The sequence below is a fragment of the Temnothorax longispinosus genome, chromosome 9, assembly GCF_030848805.1.
Source record: "Temnothorax longispinosus isolate EJ_2023e chromosome 9, Tlon_JGU_v1, whole genome shotgun sequence".
Lineage (NCBI taxonomy): Eukaryota > Metazoa > Arthropoda > Insecta > Hymenoptera > Formicidae > Temnothorax > Temnothorax longispinosus.
This window is the reverse complement of record NC_092366.1, coordinates 12,039,111-12,061,970: the sequence shown is the minus strand read 5'-3', so window position 1 is coordinate 12,061,970 and position 22,860 is coordinate 12,039,111. Positions and strand designations below refer to the sequence as shown.

Here is a 22,860-nt window from a genome sequence, read left to right as displayed (position 1 = left end):
TGATAGAAGAAATAAATAGATCGAAAATGGCCGTCGAGGAAGTACAAGAAATTGGACATGGAGAATTTAAGATGAAAGTACTGAGATGCAGAAATTGGGAAAACAAACGAGAGATAATGATGAGAAAGAAAGAGCTAGGAAAGAAGTATGGCTGTTTCCTGAATGACGACCTTACTAAAGAAGAAAGGCAGATACAGAAAGAGTTAAGAAAGATAGCAAGGGAAAAAAGGGAGGCAGGAAAATGGGTAACGGTCGGTTACCAAAAAATATGGAGGATAATAAGGAATGGAGATGAAACGAAAGCAAAGAAGCGCTAGAAGAAAGGGATCACTTTCGCAGATAAGAAAGAAAAGAAGAAGGATAAAGAAGGGTTAAGAATGATGAACGAGAGAAGGAGGGAAGAGATACAAGGAAGAAGACAGGAAAGGTCTAAGGAGATAGAAGAAAGGCGGAACACACCAGAAGAAACCAGAAAGGACGAAGAAAGTATAAAGGAGGTAGATGAGGAAAATATTAGAGGAAACGGTATAAAGGAAGTCGAGGGACAAGAGAAAAGATATATAGGAGAAGAGGAAAGAAACGACAGGGAGAGTGAAGAGACGTGGAAAGTGGCCTTTTGGAACGTAGCTGGTTTATCAAACAAGAATAAGGACTTCTGGGAAGGGATAAAGGAATGGGATGTGATTGTGATGATGGAGACTTGGACTGATGAGAAAGGATGGGAGAAGGTGAAGGAGAAGCTACCGAGAGAATATAGATGGAGAGTACAGATAGCAACCAGGAGGAACAAGAAAGGCAGAGCGTGCGGAGGCATGTTGCTAGGAATAAGGAAAAGCATAGAAGAGATAAAGGAAAAAAGGGAGACGGAGGAAGAAGGAAAAATCGAAGGTAAGATAAGAATAGGAGAGGAAGTATGGAGAATAATAGGAATCTATGTAAACAACAATATAGACGAGAAACTAGAAGGTCTGAAGGAAAGGACGGAGGAGGGGGAAAAAGGAGTAAGGACCATAATAGGAGGTGACTTCAATGCGAGAACGGGAGAGGAAGGAGGATGGGAAGAGGAAATCGAACGAAGAAAGGAAAGAGGGAGGAAGTCTAAAGATAAGAAGATAAATAAAGAAGGCAGAAAGTTACTGGAGTTTATCGAGGAGAGAGGATGTATGATATTAAATGGAGGCACGAAGGGGGACGAAGAGGGAGAATATACATACACAGGGGGAAGAGGTGAGACAGTCATAGATTACATAATAGGGGACGAGAAGGTTAGAGAAAAGGTGGAAAGACTGGAAGTAGGAGAAAGGATAGATTTGGACCATCACCCATTAATACTATGTGTTTGCACAAGCTCGCGCACAAGCCTGAACTCTAGAATTAGATGAGGAAGAAACAAATCATAAGAATCCGTTTATTGAGAGAGAGATTGCATTTAATAGATTTAAGTAATTTGAAATGACTCGAATGGGCAGAACTAGACAAAGAATACCAACATTTGTTGCATAGGAGAAGGGAAACTGCCCGAAAACCTTCCCAGTATTCGTGAACAGGTATTTACATAGATTATATAACATATAATGAAAATACAAAAAATGTTTAAAACACACACAAAAGAAACAAATCAATAATTATTATAGTACAGTCCTTTCCTGTTATTGATGATGAAATAAAAGTTGAATTCACTGAAGCTTTGTTTCTATATATTCTCAGGTTAATTATAAAGGAAATATTTCTGGAACATAATCTCAGAGTTTCTATTGACGTAGTTAAAATAAAAAGAAACATGTGATTTCAGGATAGAACTGTTCAACAAATGAATCAAATCAATCAGCATATAAATTCAAACATAAGTAATATAGTTATTGAATCAATGTATCAATCTGTGAGTCGTAAATATAGATTATTTTTCTTTAACTTGTTAAAGTTCATCATATATCGACATCTTCTATAAAGCTACTAATTTTCTTTTAGTCAAATCATGTATTTGATACAAAATTACAAAGTATAAGAATTTCTCAATAGACAGAATTCACAAAGCTTATTGAATCGATACATTAATTCAGAATAGCAGAAACAATATAGTTGATCAGTCAGAGTTAACACAATACTCAGTGGAATAATCATTAAATCAAGTAATTAATGCTTACAGAAACGCATAGAAATGAATTTGATAATAACGCAAAAGAAGGATTATATCTCGCACAGAACGCAAGTTCATTGAATACTTATTTTAAAAGAAACAAAGAAAATGTTCGCAAGGTAATATAATACATAATAAATCAGTAAGAAAGTTTGTCGTTTACAGTTCACGAAACTTGGTTGCAACCGCACAATTTTAACTGATTTTACTTTACACTGAGCTCAGTAAAAATATAAGACTCGAAATGAATTGTGCACAAACTTGAAATAAGAGAGGATGTTTTCCTTTCAACACACGAAAATTATTATTCCCTCGAACTAGCAAGGATAACCCTCAGATGAGCTTAGGATCCTTTGATCAGGATTCCTATCGTGACGCTAGACGAAATTCTAACGTCTCTCCTCAGATTGTGAAATGATTGGTTACCTTGTGAGAAATTCCGGTGAATAATTAGAGCTAGTCTTACAGAACACGCCACAGAATACTTTTCCTTGAAGACTTCGAAAGGGGTCGTGATTCCTGTCGAAACGGTTCTCTCGAACGTTGCAGCAAATGGCTGCCTTCCTTCGTTCCACGTACCGGCTTGGCTCGCCGGGATGGATATCCCTGGATTCCTCTCGGTAATGTTCGCAGTGTCAAGTATATTTCGTTGAATAAATATTGAGTATAATTAATCACAATATGAAACACGGATAGACAATTCAAAAACTGAGATACGCGACACCGACAATATGACGCAATAATCTCGATCGTTAGCAAAAGCGCACGAAGCATCGTGCACGCAATCTGGGAAACGAATGAGTCGCTCGCCCGGGCTGCACGCCCCTCCAGATATCCCTACGCAAGCGCGCGGGAAGCTCGCGCTCGACCGTTCTAGAGCGCGCGGGTTACTACGCGGTCGGACCTATTTCGCGCATGCCGACCTACCGCAATCCGAATGCCGTAGATGGCCGCACTTATGCAATCTCTCTCTCTCTATTTCTCTTTCAACTTCAAACACTATGGGTGAGAGGAAGCTCGAAGAGAAGGCAAAGGAGGAGAGGAACTGAAAAATGAGAAAAAGGGGAGTATGGAATGATGAAGGAAAGACGCAATTTAGGGAGAAATTGGGCGCGATTGGAGGAAAAAGACCTGCAAGAGGAAATAGAGGAAGGAACAAGGAAGATAAGAAGAGTGATTGAGGAGAACAAGGACAAGAATGAAAGAATGACTATCAAGAACAAAAGAGGGTGGTGGGACGAGGAATGTACGGAGAGCAAGAGGGAAGTGAGGAGAGAACTAAGGAAATGGAGGAAAGGGAAAGGAGAGGCAGAAAGATACAGAGAAAGAAGGAAAGAATATAAGGAAATGTGTGACAGAAAGAAGAAGGAGGAGAAAGAAAGAATGATTAGAGAGATTGGAGAAGCGAAAACGGAGGGAAAGGTATGGGAGTTGATAGGCAGAGTAAGGAAGAGAAGAAGAAGGGTGAATGAAGAGATAAAACCGGAAGAGTGGAAGGAGTATTTCATGGATCTGATGGGTGGAATGGAGAACAGAGTGGTAAAGGGAGAGGGAGACAGAAGTAGACAGGAGGAAGAAGAGATAGGATTAGAAGAGATAAGAAACGTAATAAAGAAACTAAAGACGGGAAAAGCAATAGGCAATGACGGAATACCTAACGAGGCATGGAAGTACGGAGGAGAAGAAATGGTGAAATGGATATGGGAGGTATGTAAGCGTGTCTGGAGAGGTGAAGGCTGGCCGAAACAATGGAAGGAAGGGGAGATAATCCCATTAGTTAAAAAAGGAGAAGGGCAAGAGGTGAAGGACTATAGAGGAATAACCATCATGTCTTCGATGTACAAAATCTACACGGCGATACTGGCGGAAAGAATAAGAGAAGAAGTAGAAACGAAGAATTTGATCCCCGATAATCAAACGGGATTCAGGAAAGGAATGGGAACGATGGATCAAATATTCGCTTTGAACTACCTGGTGAACAGACAAATAGGAAAAGAGAAAGGAAAGATGACGGTGTTTTTTGTGGATCTGAAGGCTGCTTTCGACTCAGTGGACAAAAGAGTATTAATCAAGGCAATGAGAGAAAGAGGAGTGAGACAAGGACTGATAGATAGAGTAGAGGAAGTATTGAGGGAAACAAAGAGCAGAGTAGGGAAAGGAGGAGAGAGTGGTGGTCAATTTTGAACGGCGAAAGGCCTGAGACAGGGATGCCCACTAAGCCCAATATTATTCAACCTATTAATCGCAGACATAGAGGATCATATAAAAAAAGGCGGATGGGAAGGAGTGAAATTAAGAGGTGAGAAAATATACACGCTAATGTATGCAGATGATATTGCACTGCTGGCAGAGGAGGAGCAGGACATGAGATCAATGATAAGCAGGTTAGAAGGATATCTAGACAGAAAAGGGTTAACTCTGAGCATAGAGAAGTCAAAGATAATGAGATTCAGAAAAGGAGGAGGAAGGAAGAAGAAGTACGACTGGAGGTGGAAAGGAAAAAAATTAGAAGAGGTTAAAGAATTCAAGTATTTAGGGTATACGACGAAGGAGAATGGAGGGCAGGAGGCGCATATCAGAGAGAGAAGAAGGAAGGCAGCAAGAGTAATGAGGGAAGTGTGGGGGATAGGGAAGAGGATGTGGAAAAAGGACTGCAAAAGAAGGATCTGGCTATACGACACACTGATATGGACAGTGATGGGATACGGGGCAGAAGTATTGGGATGGAAGGAGAGGAGGGAGGTAGAAGGTATTCACGAGAGATATCTTAGATGGGTACTTGGAGTAAACTGGAGGACGCCGGGATATATGGTCAGAGACGAGCTAGAAAGAGAGAAGATGAGAAGTAGAGCAAGCAAGAGAGCATGGAAATTTGAAAGAAAATTGGAAGAAGGTAGAGGAGGAGAGATAGCAAGAAAGTGTTTGGAAGAAATGAAAGAGAGATGGAAGAGAGGAAAGGTAATAGGGAGATGGGAGCAGGAGAGAAAAGATTACTTGGAAGGGATCGGAGTAGAAATGGAAGGAGGAGAGGAGTTGGAGGAGGAGGAATTGGAAAAGAAGGAGAGAGACAAGGAGAGACAAGAAAGGATGGAAAAGATCGTAGGATCGAAATACAATAGATGGTATAAAAGCATAAGGAAGGACGGGATCCCGGACTATCTAATGAAGGGATGGGAAGAAGCAAGATGGAACAGGATTGCAAGATTCAGACTGGGTAACGAAGTGAGGGAAGGACTATGCTGGGAAAATGAGGAGGACAAAAAATGCAGGATGTGTGGGAGAGAAGAGGAAACATGGGAACATATATGGGAGGAGTGTACGAGATGGGTGGAGTGGAACGGAGAGGGATGGCAGGACGTGGTGGGGAGATTACTTGGAGAGAAGGGGGAGGGAGAGAAATGGATGAAAGCAATAGAGGAAATGAGAAGAGAGGGAAGAGGGAAAAGAATAGAAAGGGAAGGGGTAGGAGACGATACCCCCTCGAAAGAGGACCAAGGAGGACGAGACAGCGAAAGGACTGAAGGGAATCTACAGGGACACGGACAATGACAAGGCAGATAGTAGAGAAAGGAAGGCGAGGTAGGTATAAATATATATATTCATATATTAGATTGAATGTACAGAGCTGAGTATGCCGTCATATTACGTCCTTAACTCGGGAGAAAGAGGAAGTGCTACCAGAGGCAAGTACAGCAAAAATCAAGACGGATACGCAACACACGTCGCCGCAGCAGGTAAAAGGGATTTGCGGCAGGATCGAGAGATCGATAGAAGGGAGTAACAGAACGAGGTGAGAAACGCACGTGGCACAGAAAAGGTGAACGGCAACAGAAAGTTATCGGCGATAGCAGAAAAAGTTTAACGGAGGAGCAAAGGTAAAAAGCGGCAGAAAGAGCTGTCCATGGAAGTGAGGAGAGAGATAGGAGGAGGACGGGATGATGAGCAAAGCAGATTTAATAAACAGAAAGGTTAATCAGTCTTTTGTTTCTATTCACAGATATCGAAGGCAGGAAAGAAAGGAAGGATGAGTAGAAAAGTGGCGATAACCGTCGACAGGGAGGTAATAGAGGCTATAATAGATGAGCGAATGAAGGAGTACAAGAAAGAAATGAAAGATCTGAAGATTGAGCTGGACATGATGAAAAGAAGGATGCTCAGATTGGAGCAAGGCCAAGGGAAAAGGAAGAGAGAAGAGAGCGAAGAAAGAGGGGGTAAGAGAATATGGTGGTACAAAGACAACGAGGAGAACGAGGAAGAGAAGAGAAAGAAAAATATAATAGTCAGAGTTGAGAAAGGGAAATGGGGCGAAGAAGGCTCAAATTGGAGCAAGATAAAACAACTGTTAACGAAAGGACTGAGGGTGGAGGTGGAGGTGAAGGAGGTGAGCGTATTGGGTCAGAGAGGGGAATGGCTTACAATCCTGCTAAAGATGGGAAGCGAGGAGGACAAGTGGAAGGTGCTAGATGCGAGAAGAAGAGAAGGTAGTAGGATGAGCGTAAAAATGGACGAGGACAAACCTCTGGAGGAGAGGATCAAAGAGAGAAAAGAGAGAGAGAAGAGAATGGAAAGGAAGGAGAGGCAATGCAGAAAACCGAAGAGTACGGCGGAGGATGAAATTACAAAAAAGATGGAAGAGAACCTTCTAATGATTTCAGACGAGGACGAGGAGAGCCCGGAAGAAAGAAGCTGGAAGTGGTAGGGCGGGGGATAACTGAATAGCATGTAAAGGGTTGGGTACGTCCCTACAAAACGCCCTTTGGACCCCATGAGAGTAATAAAGTACTAATACAATACAATACAATACAATACAATACAATAGAACATCAGAGTACGGAGCACTAAGGAAATATGCGATAATAATTATTCATATTAAAGCACTAAAAAAGTATAAAATAAAAATTTTTTTTAAAAATAGAACCGATTTAAAAAAAAACTAAAAAATATTTAAAAAATTAAAAAATCATGCGTTTTATAAAAAATTGTTAATTAAATAATTTTGATTTCATACAATAAATGTATAATAATCGTACATTATTTATGTCAAGTTTCAAGTCATTTCATTGAAAAATGTAGAAGTTATAAGCAAATGACCGAAAAATGAGGCGTTCGCCCCACTGTGCGCCGGAAAACGCGGTACTCCCTCCCCCTCCCCGCGGCGCCAGAAAACGCGAACGCGGGTCCCTTCGCTCCGCGACGCCGGAAAACGCGGTACCCCCTCTCCCTCCCCGCGGCGCCAGAAAACGCGGTACCTTTCTCCCCCCGCGACGCCCGAAAACGCGGTTCCCCTCTCCCTTTCCCCTGCGGCGCTCGAAAACGTGGTACCCCCTCTCCCCAACCCCGCGGCGCCGGAAAACGCGGTACCCCCTCTCCCTCTCCCGCGACGCCCGAAAACGCGGTACCCCCTCCCCCCCCCCCGCGACGCCCGAAAACGCGGTACCCCCCGTCCGCGGTACCCCCCCGCCCCTCACCCCCCTTCAAAACCCCGGCCTAGAACTGTCATAGTTTACCTACTAAGGTTCCATAGCTGCATTTAAATTAATTGTAACTATAAAAGCCATTTTGTATTAACAGATTTATCTTACAATGCGCACTATTCGCCCACTTTCCCCTATCATATACGTATTTTGACTTGAATATTTCATACCTATTGCATTAATTACGTATTTAAGGACGTTTTCCGGCTCCAGTCGTGCTCAACTTGTATTCGTGCTTAAAAAGAAGAGTTATTTTACTGAAGTTAATTGTTTATATACAAAATATTACATATAATAACATCTAAAAAATAAGAAGTTAACTTCACGCGTGAGAACTCATGCGGCGTTGCCAAGTAACTGACGCCTCTCCTCTTTTGTCACTCTAAACCAAACGAAAAATTCATCAAATCGCGTACTTTACACAAGTATTTCTCGAAAACGAGTACCGCAAGGGTATTGACACAAGGGTATCGCATATTATTTCTATTTTTATGGAGCATCATATACTAATTTTTCAAAAACATTTAGAGAAAATTTTTTTCACAATTCATTATACGCTAGCTGCGTACCGCAGGGGGGGCGACGAAAGCGCTATCTGGGCGGCACAATTCTACAACTTTTGGGTCTTTTTGCCCTAGATACGTACCGCAGCGGGGGTAGAGGGGGCGATGAAAGCGCTATCTGGGCGGCACAATTCTACAACTTTTGGGTCTTTTCGTCGCCCCCCGAGGTACGCATCTAGCGTATAATGTCTGTTTCACAATAGCTCGGAATAGAAATTCCATGTTAAAAGTTGAAACTTTAAAGCTCAGTATCTCGATTTTTAATACCCCAAGACTGAAATTTATACTACGCATAAAGCACACCTAAATTAACGCGATACGGTATACACCATCCTGAAGGAGCTTGATGTAATAATCAAGAAAGAATAAGATATATTTGATAAGGACCGTGAAACTGAGCTGGTATATAGAATAAACGGTGGTAATTGTGACGCATCTTACATCGGGCAGACAAAAAGACATCTGCAAATGCGTATTAAGGAGCACCAGAACGACATCAGAAAAGATGACGGATGCCGTTCGGTGGTAAGCGAGCACCGTGTATCGTGCCGGGACGATTTTAAATGGTCTGATGTAGACATACTGCACAAAGAAAAGAATGTCAGAAAGCGTGAAATAGCGGAAATGTTTTTCATTAAGTGAATACGACAAAGTCATCTCTAGTATATAAATCTGTTATGTTTACTCTTTTAACCTTATAACGTTTCTTAATCCCGTCAATTGCTTGCTTGCTCTCGACCGGTCGTCATCTTCTAACCGTGCGACTCCGTTTGTAACCGTTCTGACTATTTATGCATCATGCATTTTAACATTGTGAAATTCGCATTAAGGTGCTCTACGATATCGAACATGTAATTACCCATCACTCTATACTTTATTTTTACTTCATAACGCTTCTTAATGGAAAGTTTTTTGGTTTAGCCCTTGACATATGACTTTTTCGGTCAAAATCTTCATATTCCTAAGATGTTCACGAGAGAGCGATAGTTTTATGCCAATTTATAGGTAGGACATCTTATCGTTTCCTTCATATTACTGTTAGATTTTTAACTAATTCCGGCGTTACCGATTTTTTTTGTTGTAAGACACTTGAGAAAGACCCAATCCCCCGAGTCAAAACGTCGTGATTAAGCGATATTGTTACTCGCCATTTGCGTCAATTTTAATAAAGTTTCCTGTTTTAAATTATCATTGGCGGATTAATCTTCATTTTTTGATAAATTAACGTATATTCACAGTTTCAAGAAAATCTAGAGAAAATCGATTTTCCGGAGAATGCAATGAAAATGCAACATAGTTACGTATTTAATATATATTTGCAATAAAAGGTGCTGTGCGGGTAGCGTTTTCCTATATAACGCGCATTATTTGTTGTAAAATTTGTTGTAAAATTAACAATAAACTAATGATAGTGAAATCTATTCCAGTAGCCTAACCCTTATGTTATAAAAAAACAAGTACTGTTATACAGAAAAACACTCAATATTAATGTTTCTGTATAACAGTACTTCTTTTTTCATAATATGTGGTTCATGATCGAATAGCTACTGGAATAGGTTTCACTATTAGCCATTAATTTATTGCTAATTTTACAACAAATAATGCGCATTATAAGTATAGGAAAACGCTATACATTTCAGTCATGATTTTTCCCACATAATTCAAATCAGCAATTGGTTCTTGTAAACAATAACGTTTTCAAATTGTTGAAACAGTACTATCATAAACAAATTATTTTTTAACTATTTTGTTCATTAAAAATTCATATTGTTCCCTTATAATGGTAACCACATTGATCCAAAAGTGATATCTTCGCGTAATTAATTCTTAATAGCCTGAGATCAGACCAGCAAACCCACACAGCACACTTTATCTGACGGACGTCCTACAGACATCATTTTGGGATATCTCAATAACCGCAGGATATCCCAAAATGGTCTCAGATATCCGGTGGATATCCAGTAGATGCACAAGTGTCCGGCTATTTAGTATCTTGCAGACATCTTAGATGATGTCCACAGGATATCTGAGGCAGACCAAAAAATATCGCAAGATATTAATTATATAGCACTCGCGATATCGTATGGATATTCTATATACAATGAGCCGGAAATTATGGTTTAACCAGAAAGGGGATAATTGTACAATCGTGGACAGAAATGTTGCTCCTTTTTTGTGATAAATTTCGGAATGCATTCGTCTTGTCCAATAAAAAAATTCTCCTATTGAAAAATAAATTATAAAATTAAACAAACACATTCCAAAACTTATAACAAAAAGATTAACCTTTCTGTCCACGATGTACATGAAAAAATAAGTATATTTATATGTTACGTCCTGCGAATTCCACGAATTCCTTTTTTCGCGTGATTTTTCTATTAAGCGCTTAAGATATCCCTTAAGGTAAGGATAAATAAACTGAGCACGGACGGTTATCGATCGGCGAGTGAGCTTTGATCTCCTCACATTCCTTTTTTATGATCAAACTACCTATTTGCTTGGACAACTAAAAGCAACCTTCCAGATGACGAAATACTGACAGACAGGGCATACGTGACCAGATTCTCATCAACCTTGTCGGCCCATAACTATAAAACACGGCGACACGACGAAACAAAAGGGCCTTAATCCCAAACGGAGTTTGCTTAGAATCTTTATTGCATCGCGCGATTAGCTCAAAATTGCCCGCGCAATGTTCCGACAAACAGAAACGAGGTCTAAAACGTGCTCTTGGAAATCCTGTAAGAGCACGTGGCGGAAGTTTCTGTTTGCAATAAAACTGCAATTAAGATTAGATGGAACGCATTTGTTGGTGCTGAAAATAGGGTCGCAAGATAAACTAAGAACCCAGAACTTTAATAAAAGAGAAATCGGCGAAAGTCGAAAACAAATGAGTCACTGGAAGAAGCGATGGGTTACACCCCCAATAAGACAGTGGGGGCCTTACGAGGGGACTCACCAATGGAAAACCGGAAAAATTGATAACCGTCTCTAGCTTTCTAGGATAGGCGAAGACTTAAGAATCCACCTTTTGGGTGAAGACCATCCCACCCAATAAGAAATCCTTAAACACAAATTAGAAGAATCCCGCCAACCAAAAGTCTCAAAAATGAAAACCAGACACATCCCACACAAAATCCACCCCTTCCATTCCTTCCATTTTCCTATATAAATCCCTGACATTGCGGGACTTCCTCTCAAAAAATGCTTTCGACTCTCTTCAAGCGTCTCAAGTCTTAGTCTCGTGCTTTAGTCTCGGGATTATAATCGTGATCTCTTCGGTCTTTGAGTCACGATTCCGCACTTAGAGTCAGTGCCAGAAATCCGACCGCACATCCTCCAACCAAAATCCATTCAGGAAGGAGTCCGCTTCAACGTTTTGAAAACACATCAAGTAGTAAGTCCTATACTTATATATATATATATATATATATATATATATATATATATATATATATATATCGGCTCCCGCCTTTTTTATTACATTCTCGTGTTCGGGAAGTCTCTCGGTCATACACTAACCCTCCCATCCCTCTAACTCTTTTTGATCATCTTGTTTATTCCGGATTAGCCGATTTATCGGTAGACTCGGAATAATCTTTATATAACACGTGCGTGGAAAGTGGCCCGTTACGCGCGCGCCATCTGTGCGACAAATAGCCAATTCCACACCGAAAAATCCTCCGCTCGAACATTACCGCACCGTTTCGAGCGGAAAATCTCTCGTGTGTGGAATCGGCCGTCCGTCACACAGAGAACGCGCGCGCAATGGGCCACTTTCCACGCACTTTGTAATATAAAATAGGGTGTGTAACACGTACGGGTTGAAAATTGGACACGCGTGCGGGTGATCGCACTCGCCTTCGGCTCGTGCGTCCACTCCGCACCCGTGTCCGATTCTCAACTTCCCGCACTTGTTACACAAATAACTATTCTCCATTACTTCGAGTTAGCTGACTCGTCGGTGGACTCGGGGTATCTCTTTCGTTGTCCCGGATTAACCGATTTATCGGTGGATTCGGAATAATCTTTCTCTACTACTTCGGGTTAGCTGATTCGTCGGTGGACTCGAGCTATCCCTTTCGTTGTCCCGGATTAACCGATTTATCGGTGGATTCGAAATAATCTTTCTCTACTACTTCGGGTTAGCTAATTCGTCGGTGGACTCGAGCTATCCCTTTCGTTGTCCCGGATTAGCCGATTTATCGGTGGATTCGGAATAATCTTTCTTTATTACTTCAGGTTAGCTGACTCGTTGGTGGACTCAGGGTATCCCTTTCGTTGTCCCGGCCCTGGTAGAAATATTTCTACAAAATTAAAAAAAAAATAAAAGTGTACTCAAAAAACTATAAAATATAATTGCAAAAATATATTAAATTCTACATGAATTTAAGAAGTACTACAAAATCCTACATGAAAATGCTAGAATTGGAACACTTTTGTAAATTTTTGTATTTTTTTAGTGCATCTTGATCTATAAGTTTTTCGGTAAAACTACGCCAAACTACAACTAATACTGGTATTCTACACATTTCTATATCTATTTGAGTACAGTAGACTACAAGGAAATACTAGACTTAAAACACTCTCTAATGAGGAAATTCACCCGACATAAAAAAAATTACATTTATTTTGAAATTTTATTACTATTTTTTAACTAAAGTTTCTTAAGATGCAACCTATGATTATAAATATTTTCTCGTACTTGAAAAACACACTTACCTTGATGGGATTCGAACTCGAGACTTCGGGACCTCTGGATCGTGAGCCAACCGTCTTACGTGGTAGACTACTTCTTAATTTGAGGTAAGTGTTATATATAGTCTATATGTGTCATAACCAGCGCAAATATATAATTTTTTAAAAATTCTTAAGAAACAAATTCAGTTTAAAAAGAGTAATAAAATTTTGAATCGGATATACGAATATAATTTTTTCTTAATGCCGGGTGAATATCAGAAACCAGTGCCGGCTCATTACAAAATAGGCCTATTGGGCCAACGTCGCGCCGCGCAATTACAAAAAGAAAAAAACTTCTTTATTCTAACTTATCTGTAAAATAAAAAGTGAGTCATTATAAAAAAAAACCTTACCCAGCACCACATACACACATGTCTAAAACCGCATAAGACGTCTTTTAGATATCTTTTAGCTATCTTTTTTTGTAAGACGTCCAAAAGATGTCTAAAAGATATCTTTTAGACGTCTTATGTCTCGCTTTTGAACATGCTTGCTGTCAGTTATTTTTTTGCAGAAATATCTACGAAATAGTACCACGAATTACAATATTCTCAAATCAAGAAATTATTGCAAGTAGTATTTCATGAAAATCTACAATTTAATAAAAAATAATACAAAAATCTACAAATATTAAAAATTTGAGAATCAACAAAACCATAAAAAATTAAAACATCTGCTTACTTGTAGAATACTACAATTATTTATAAATGACTATAGAAATCTACCACAATTTACATATCGTAAAACTATACAAATTAGAAAATCTAATCCAGTTTTTAGTTTCTCATAAAATACTACAATTTTGTGTAAATAGTAACAAATACCGATTTGTTTGTACAGTTCAAAAATCTTTTACAATTATGGCTAATTAAAATTTGTAATTTTTAGTTAAATGTTACAAGTTTTTACACAAATCTTCCAAAATTCATCTATTATTAATAACTTCTTAATTCGCAGAAGTCAAAATACTTATGTTTTTATTTTCGTATAGTTTGCTGTAAGACCTATGACGTTGCGGCCCGCCGTCACAAGGCGCGGAATTTCGCGCCCAGGGACGAGCTAGAGAGGCGACGACGGAATCTCCAGGGGCCGAATATTAATATTATTTCCGCAATTTGATTATTTATTTTCTTTTATGTAATCGTAATACGCGCGGCGCCTCACCCACACCACGGCGAATCTTCGAGGGAGTACCGGTAACGGAAGGGTCCGGGAGGACCAAGGACCGAGGAGGGGTGGCGAGAGCGGAAACCATTGTGATCGCGGGCGGCGAGAGCAACGCGGCAGGCGTGCGGCGAGTGAGGCAGCGACGGACAAGGCCGCCGATAGCGGGGCCCCAGGCGCCTGGGAAAAACCCGGCCTGCCTCAGCAATTTGTCTTCACGAAATACCGGCCCGCGGGGTGGCTGATCACCGCCCCGAGGTCAAACCGGAGGCACACCGGCCAGAACGAAGTCCAGTCCGCTGCCCAGGGACAAATTGAAGGAGTCGCTACGCCGCCGAGTGACCGTTGCGCGCCCCCGAAAGATCCCCTTGCGACGATCCTGCGTTGAGATATCGCGCGAGCTTGCAAGCTCGCTCCCGATCGGTCGGCGCGTCTCTACAGAAGGGGGTGCCACATCGATTCCGCAATCGAGCGGATTTAGCGAGACACTCTCTGGTCGTCCGTCGGCGAGTCCGAACACGTTACATTAAGCTCCGCGATAGCCGCCCCAAATCGGGAGTCAGTTTTTCGCATTCGACGATTGAGTACGAGGTGACGGCGAGGAGTCCCAGGAGAAGGCGTTACACCGGTGAGGTTGCCCGCAAGTAATACCGAAATGTAGAGCCACGACGCCGCCCTCCGGTACGCGCTCTCGCTCGGAAAATTGCGTGTAATACCGCGACGCATCCGGGTCCTTGAGACCGAGTAGAAAATTGCGATCGACAGTGAGAGCGAAGGGCCTCGGGATGGTATCGTGGCCGCGGAATCGTGATAAAGACGTGATAGCGAGCCTCTGGAGATCGCGATAGATTCGTTGGCGAAATCCGGTAATGCGAGTCCGTTTTCGTGTAATGTCCGCGCTCGTGGTTGCGTCTTGCGCACACGGTGTTCATGGCATATCGAATTACCAAATATTACTTGCGTTGGAATGTCGTCCGCGTCAGCACATTAATCGCGTTAACATGCCGTTTATGCTGGCTAATTGCTTTAGGATGTTATTCGTGTTAGGTTAGTTATAGTCAGGGAGTAAGATATAAGGAGACTGATCTCCGTACTATGAAAGTGGTCAATTTTTGGGCAAAAGTTGGTGGCGCTGTGGATGCGAGTGGTAGCCACCAATGCTAGACAGTGGATTCACGCTCTGGAGATCCGGGTTCAATCCCTGGCAGGTATCACAAATTCTGCGGGGGTTTTTTTCCGGGGATCTGGGGCGTGGTCTGGTAGAAGGCGGCGGTGGCTACCGGGTGCACGTGTCCCCGGAATTTTCGGGGCACGTCACAAGTCGAACCCCCCTCCCAATGGGGAACTCGCCCTCCACAGCCACCGCTTTTTCAGGTGGATGTGTGGAAGAAAGAGGGGGTATCGGCGATACCGTGCGGGGTTGCTGGTCTCCCATCGGACACCTTCCCAGATGGCGAATAGGGGAAAGCCCGCTAGAAATAGAGGGTACCGGGGAAATAATATACCCGGGGTGGACCAAAAAACCAGTAGAGCAACACCGCCGAGCAACAAGCGGAGGTTACGGGTACCGTGAGTGACGAGCATCCTCTAAATAACCTGGCGTAGAAGGCAATGGGAAACCACTACGACTATTATCCCAAGAAAACCACATGAATACGGACAATAGGAGGAATGATATGTCGGGCAATCCGGCTGACCCCCGGCGCCTAGATGGTTCCGGGCCGTTTGTTGTGAAATTGGCGACCGGCCACAGGAGGGTGACCCACCAGGCTTCTTATGGAAACTGGGCTACTGGTGGTAAACAACCCAAAGTACGACGAAATCAACACATAAAAATAGGCACATGGAATGTCCGCGGCCTGCTACAACCAGGGAAGCGAGAGACAGTGGAATCGGAAATGCAAAAATGCGGAGTAAATATACTGGGCCTGAGTGAAAGATAGTGGACACTTTGAAACTGGTAATGGAAATATGATATTCCTTGCTGGTAACGGTGAAAAGAACAACAATGGAGTTGGGTTTATTGTTGCAAAGAATCTGAGGGACTGTGCACTATTGTGCACTATTGTGCACTATTGTGGTTATGAGGCGATTGATGACAGAATAATCAGGATTAGAATTGGTGCCCGCCCGCACACCCTGAACATCGTCCAGGTGTATGCGCCTACAACCGAGTGTACGGAGGAGGAAATCTCTGATTTCTACCCAAAGCTTGAGACAGTCTGCCGTGTGAGACCGAGAAAGGAGACTACCGTCCTGCTGGGCGACTTTAATGCAAAAGTGGGAGAAACTACGCACGATACACACCTTAACCAAACAGTAGGAAAGCACGGTTTGGGAGCCCGCAATGAGAGAGGAGAAATGCTTCTGCAATTCTGCATAGGTAACCAATTCACCATCATGAATACTTGGTTCAAGCAACATCCACGGAGGCTATATACGTGGATGTCACCAGGAGATGCATACCGAAACCAAATTGACTATGTGTTAATTGACACCAGATGGCGCTCATCTATTACTAATGCCAGAGAGAAACCTGAGAGAGGCCATCCCGGCATTTTTCGTCAATTTTTCTGTGTCGCATTTTCCGACGCGCCGCCTGAGAAAGTGCAACTCAACTACGTCGTTTCGCTCGGTAACCGCACATGGTTTGCGTCCGTGCTAATGGTTCGTGTCCGAACTAGCCAGTTAGAGGGGATATGCTGCGGCCGCGGCGCACAGTGGAGCCGTTTGCGCGAATCGCGGAAAAAATTATGTTACTTGTGAAATATGCAATGAATGATCATAGAACCTTTCAATGTTGACTTATAAAAATTGCAAAAGTGTATACTTATTAAAAATTAATGATAGGAACAAGTATTTGATTGAAATTAAATAAAAATTCAATTTACATTTAGTTTACGTATAAGAGCAAAGTAATTCTTGCGTCTCATCGCTTAAGTCTAAATTTTTTTGATGTGGTTTACTTCTTAAACTAGTTATTAACGGATCGGATGACACAAGCATCATATGCATAACATCTTCATTTGTAAACAGACGGCTACATTTTCTACTATGATTAAGTCGATATCGTTTATAGTCCTTATTTCTTGCCTCTTGAGCTTCTTCCGATAATGTCCCAACGCTGCATTTTCCGAGGCATTTTCTATAATTTCCTTACCGTGAAGAAGAATTTTATGAACGGTAATTGGCATAAAGTACCAAGAATATTTTTCAATAAATATTTCCGCTGCCTTGTACGCATAAGAACCGAATTTTTCTGAATTTATTCTTTACCACAATTAATCGTTTGTAATATTGTGGAAAATCTTCTGATCAATTCCTCGTCAACTCCAGTTATTTCTGCTGTGATTTTTGGATCAGCAAAAAATCGTCGAGAAGTATTTCCGTCATTAGATGATCCGGAACCTTGTTTAACGATGTCTACCCTCAGTCCAAGTTTATTATAAAAAGCGTCTTGTATTCTTTTTTTTGTTTCTTCTTTTTGAACGCGTGTTTCTGGCGTTGTTGACCACTTATTCTTGAAAGACAAATTGTAGGCAACATGTAATATACATTCCATGAATTTGATTCGTGCGTGCAAGAGTGACATTCCTAATTTGAGTGCTTCTTTTCTTTGTTAGACTTTTTATTGGGTTACAGCTTGAGCTACCTTACCGTTTATCATCGTAAATATTATTTGATGATTTATTTTGAATGTGGTTCCGAACTTTTCTATTTCTGTTTTTCGTAATTGAGCAATTTCGTCATCCATACGTTGCTTTTCACTTTTTATTTTTTCAGCAGTTTTTTTTGTGTATTCAAATTGTATTGCTCTGCAATATCTCGTTGAAGAAGGTCGATCATTATTCCAAATAATAATATTTTTATCGTAAAATGAAGTAAGACGTAAGAGCATCATCTGTGACTAATTCTTGATAGGAGATGGAAAAGCTTTTCATGTCTTGAAAGGAGAAAGGAACGCAACGGATAATTGTTGTTTCGAGTGCATTGTTGCTGCAAAAGTCTTTTATAACAATTGGCACTAACTAGTCACAGATGGTGCCCTTACGTCTTACTTCATTTTACGATAAAAATATTATTATTTGGAATAATGATCGACCTTCTTCAACGAGATATTGCAGAGCAATACAATTTGAATACACAAAAAACTGCTGAAAAAATAAAAAGTGAAAAGCAACGTATGGATGACGAAATTGCTCAATTACGAGAAACAGAAATAGAAAAGTTCGGAACCACATTCAAAATAAATCATCAAATGATATTTACGATGATAAACGGTAAGGTAGCTCAAGCTGTAACCCAATAAAAGGTTTAACAAAGAAAAGAAGCACTCAAATTAGGAATGTCACCCTTGCACGCACGAATCAAATTCATGGAATGTATATTACATGTTGCCTACAATTTGTCTTTCAAGAATAAGTGGTCAACAACGCCAGAAACACGCGTTCAAAAAGAAGAAACAAAAAAAAGAATACAAGACGCTTTTTATAATAAACTTGGACTGAGGGTAGACATCGTTAAACAAGGTTCCGGATCATCTAATGACGGAAATACTTCTCGACAATTTTTTGCTGATCCAAAAATCACAGCAGAAATAACTGGAGTTGACCAGGAATTGATCAGAAGATTTTCCACAATATTACAAACAATTAATTGTGGTGAAGAATAAATTCAGAAAAATTCGGTTCTTATGCGTACAAGGCAGCGAAAATATTTATTGAAAAATATTCTTGGTACTTTATGCCAATTACCGTTCATAAAATTCTTCTTCACGGTAAGGAAATTATAGAAAATGCCTCGGAAAATGCAGCGTTACCTGTTGGGACATTATCGGAAGAAGTTCAAGAGGCAAGAAATAAGGACTATAAACGATATCGACTTAATCATAGTAGAAAATGTAGCCGTCTGTTTACAAATGAAGATGTTATGCATATGATGCTTGTGTCATCCGATCCGTTAATAACTAGTTTAAGAAGTAAACCACATCAAAAAAATTTAGACTTAAGCGATGAGACGCAAGAATTACTTTGCTCTTATACGTAAACTAAATGTAAATTGAATTTTTATTTAATTTCAATCAAATACTTGTTCCTATCATTAATTTTTAATAAGTATACACTTTTGCAATTTTTATAAGTCAACATTGAAAGGTTCTATGATCATTCATTGCATATTTCACAAGTAACATAATTTTTTCCGCGATTCGCGCAAACGGCTCCACTGTGCGCCGCGGCCGCAGCATATCCCCTCTAACTGGCTAGTTCGGACACGAACCATTAGCACGGACGCAAACCATGTGCGGTTACCGAGCGAAACGACGTAGTTGAGTTGCACTTTCTCAGACGGCGCGTCGGAAAATGCGACACAGAAAAATTGACGAAAAATGCCGGGATGGCCTCTCTCAGGTTTCTCTCTGCTAATGCCAAGACACTACCCGGGGCGGACTGCGGAAGCGATCAACAGTTGCTGGTTGCGGAGTTTAAAGCCCGGCTCAAAGTCGTCCATAAAGCCAGTAACAACGAGGCACTACACATGCACGCTGATGCAATATCGCAGTTCAGGCAGGACATGCACACTAGGCTTTTGGGAATGGAGACAGATTCAACAGAATCAGCCAATGATATGTGGGTCAGACTAAAAACAGTCGTAATAGACTCTGCGGAGACCATTGTACAACAACGCCGGGGTCCGCGTAGTAGACCTGACTGGATGAGCCAGGAGACCTGGTCCGCCGTCCTGCGCCGCTGAACCTTAAAAGAGAATGGTCTAAGCACTGAAGATGATAGAAGGCACTACCGCGAGCTGCACAGAACTGTCCAAAGACTCTGCCGTAAGGACAAGGATGCAGAAGTGGACAGAGTGTGTCAGGAGATCGAGGAGTCATCCAACAGGGCACACACAAAAGACATGTTCTGTAAAGTCAAGTCACTGACAAAGGACATTAAGATCAAGAGCTGGACATTGGAGGATGATACGGGAGCTATCATCACAGATCGATACAAGGTGCTAGAACGATGGAGGTAATACTGCCGAGGTCTGTACGCGGCAACAGAGGATTCAGAAGAATTGAGAATGAGCGAATGCGGCGTGAGGGAGCCGGACATTCTTCTTGCGGAGATAGAATGGGCCGTGGCAAGACTGAAACACAAAACTAGCGGAGGCGATAGAGTCAGCCTAAATGCTCAAGAACCTAGGCCCAGAGGGCACGCACATGCTCCACTTGATCTGTCAGAGGGTCTGGAGTACTGTACGATGGCCGGATGACTGGTCTGAGTCTATACTTGTCCCTCTGCACAAAAAAGGTTCAACCCGCAAATGTGAAAATTACAGAACAATATCACTGTTGTCACATGCTAGTAAGATACTCTTGAGCATAATTAAGGCAAGACTAGAAAATTACATCGACCGGCATATCTCAGAAGAACAGGCTGGTTTCGTCAAAGGAAAATGCACACGCGAACAAATCCTTAACGTCCGACAGCTGATTGAGAAGAGCAGAGAATTTAATGTGCCATTACTGATGTGTTTCATTGACTATGCCAAAGCGTTCGACTGCGTCAGCTGGAAGAGAATGTTCGAGGTGATGAGAGAGAGATGGGAGTTCCTGAACACTTGATACTCCTTGTGCAAAACCTGTACCTGGATGGCACATGTAGAGTCCGACTGGAGGATGCCACTTCGGGGCCCTTCAGCGCACGAAGGGGAGTGCGACAGGGCTGCATTTTATCACCGAAGCTTTTCAACCTTTACGGCGAATATATCATGCGCAAAATGCTGGAGGACTGGACGGGGGGTGTCCGGATAACTGGGAGGAAGATCAGTAATCTTAAGTTCGCGGATGACACCACGATTTTGGGTGCAACCGAAAGCGAGTTGGCGGAGCTGCTTCGTAGGGTGGAGGTCGAGAGTATGCAACTGGGACTCTACATAAACAGAAGCAAAACCAAACTAATGTTCATCGATCGTGCCGGGACCCTGCAGCGCACACACGAGCTCCGTGATTTGGAGGTGGTTTCGAACTTCGTATACCTGGGCTCCGTAATCAGCGATGATGGAAGCTGCGACAGGGAAGTAAACCGCCGCAGCCAAATGGCAAAGGATGCTATGAGGCGGCTCGGCAAAATCTGGAGGAATCGTGGCATGAGCAGGAAGACCAAGATCCGACTAGTCCAGTCCCTGGTTTTCTCAGTGTTCCTATATGCTGCTGAGACATGGACAATGAAGGCAAGATTGAGGAGCAGAATAGATGCATTCGAAATGTGGTGCTGGCGGAAAATGCTGGGTGTGCCTTGGACGGCCCATCGCACAAACGCGTCAATTTTGCAAGAACTTGGAATTCAAACTCGCTTGTCTACGATCTGCCTAAGGCATATTCTGAGGTTCTTTGGGCACATCTCCAGACGCGAGCCGGACAACTTGGAGAGACTTATGATCGTTGGTCAGGTCGAGGGAAAAATAGGCAGAGGCCGATCCCCGACCAGATGGGGCGATGCCGTCAGAAAGACCACACAGGGGTCTATGCACGAGGCGATGCGCCGAGCTGAGGACAGAGAATCATGGCGACAGATGGTCCACGATTCATGTGGTCACGATCCTCAGTAATGAGGGACCGACTTAGATGATGGTGGCGCTGGTGTTCCAAAAACGGTACCCTCGCTGCTGGTGACAGGCGGCTGAACAAAATTACGCGATGCGTAAGAGGTTGGAATTTTACTACATTAAAGTACACTGAGAAAAAAATCAATTACATGTGCTATCACGGGGTGCCAAAAACATAAGTAGTTAATTCAATTGTATTATTATTAGACCCAAATATCCGAATTATTAAATCAATAACTTAATTATTATTATTAGATTCGATTATAAAAATAAATAATTTAATTATTGGTTTAATAAATCCAGATGTGTTTGGCACCCCGTGATAGCACTTTAATTGAAGCAACAGCTTTTTTTCTTAGTGTATAAGAAAAGTAATAATATTTATAATATATTTATATATATTTATGATATATTTATTTATATTTATAATATTTATTCACATGTTCTGGACATTTATACGACTTTTTGCATTATTCAAAGACTTGCGTTTCAAACATGCCTTAGTAGATGCGGAAACTGATACATTTTCTTCAGAGAACGAGAAATGAAACGTAAACGTTTTAGTCCGGTCAAAGTAGACATTCAAGGTTACAATAATTCCGATAGAGCTGAAAATTCGTACGAATGTTTGGAACACCATTATAAATGAACTGTGAAAAGTCCCCATACATCCCGTGCCTGGAAAAAATTTTATTTAAGGTCAAAGGTGGCAAAAATGGGTTTTTTGTGTTTTTCAGCCGAATGGTAAGTTTTATCATAAAAATAGCTTAGACAATAACTGTAGATCGTGCAATTATCTATAATAATTGTTTCTATACTTTTTTCTGTAAGAGTCACCGTTTCTGAGATATAATCATTCAAAAAGTTGAAAAACGGTGTTCTTCATAATATGCACACGTTTCCACGCCACCTGTGAGGTAGTGTACTTGACGCGTTTTTTTAACGTGGTTTCCCAGGCCTATTCCACGAACTATTGTGACCGTATTGAATTCAACACTATACTATTTAATAATAAAAAATTGAAAATGTTATAAATAATGAAAGAGGTGTGAATTGTAATGAATTGGGTTAAATTATTGGTCTGATTTATAACCATCAAATACTTCTGCATTTTCTTCTTCTTCTTGTTCTTCATGTTGTTTGTCTTCTTCTTCTTCTTCTTCCTCTTCCTGCTGAGTGC

General features: G+C 41.4%; 2 protein-coding genes across 7 annotated transcripts in view; both read left to right on the top strand.

Moving 5' to 3' along the window:
• Shab (Shaker cognate b) overlaps window positions 1-22,860 on the top strand; it is a 651,715-nt gene that overhangs the window by 531,794 nt on the left and 97,061 nt on the right. The gene's annotated exons all lie outside the window — the stretch shown is intronic.
• LOC139819815 (uncharacterized) lies at window positions 4,457-5,686 on the top strand. The gene has a single exon (XM_071789563.1). The coding sequence runs from the start codon at window positions 4,457-4,459 to the stop codon at window positions 5,684-5,686; it is 1,230 nt and encodes a 409-aa protein (XP_071645664.1).

Coding starts and splice junctions, on each gene's coding strand:
- LOC139819815 (XM_071789563.1), top strand. CDS start 4,457: ATGTATGCAGATGATATTGCACTGCTGGCAGAGGAGGAGCAGGACATG.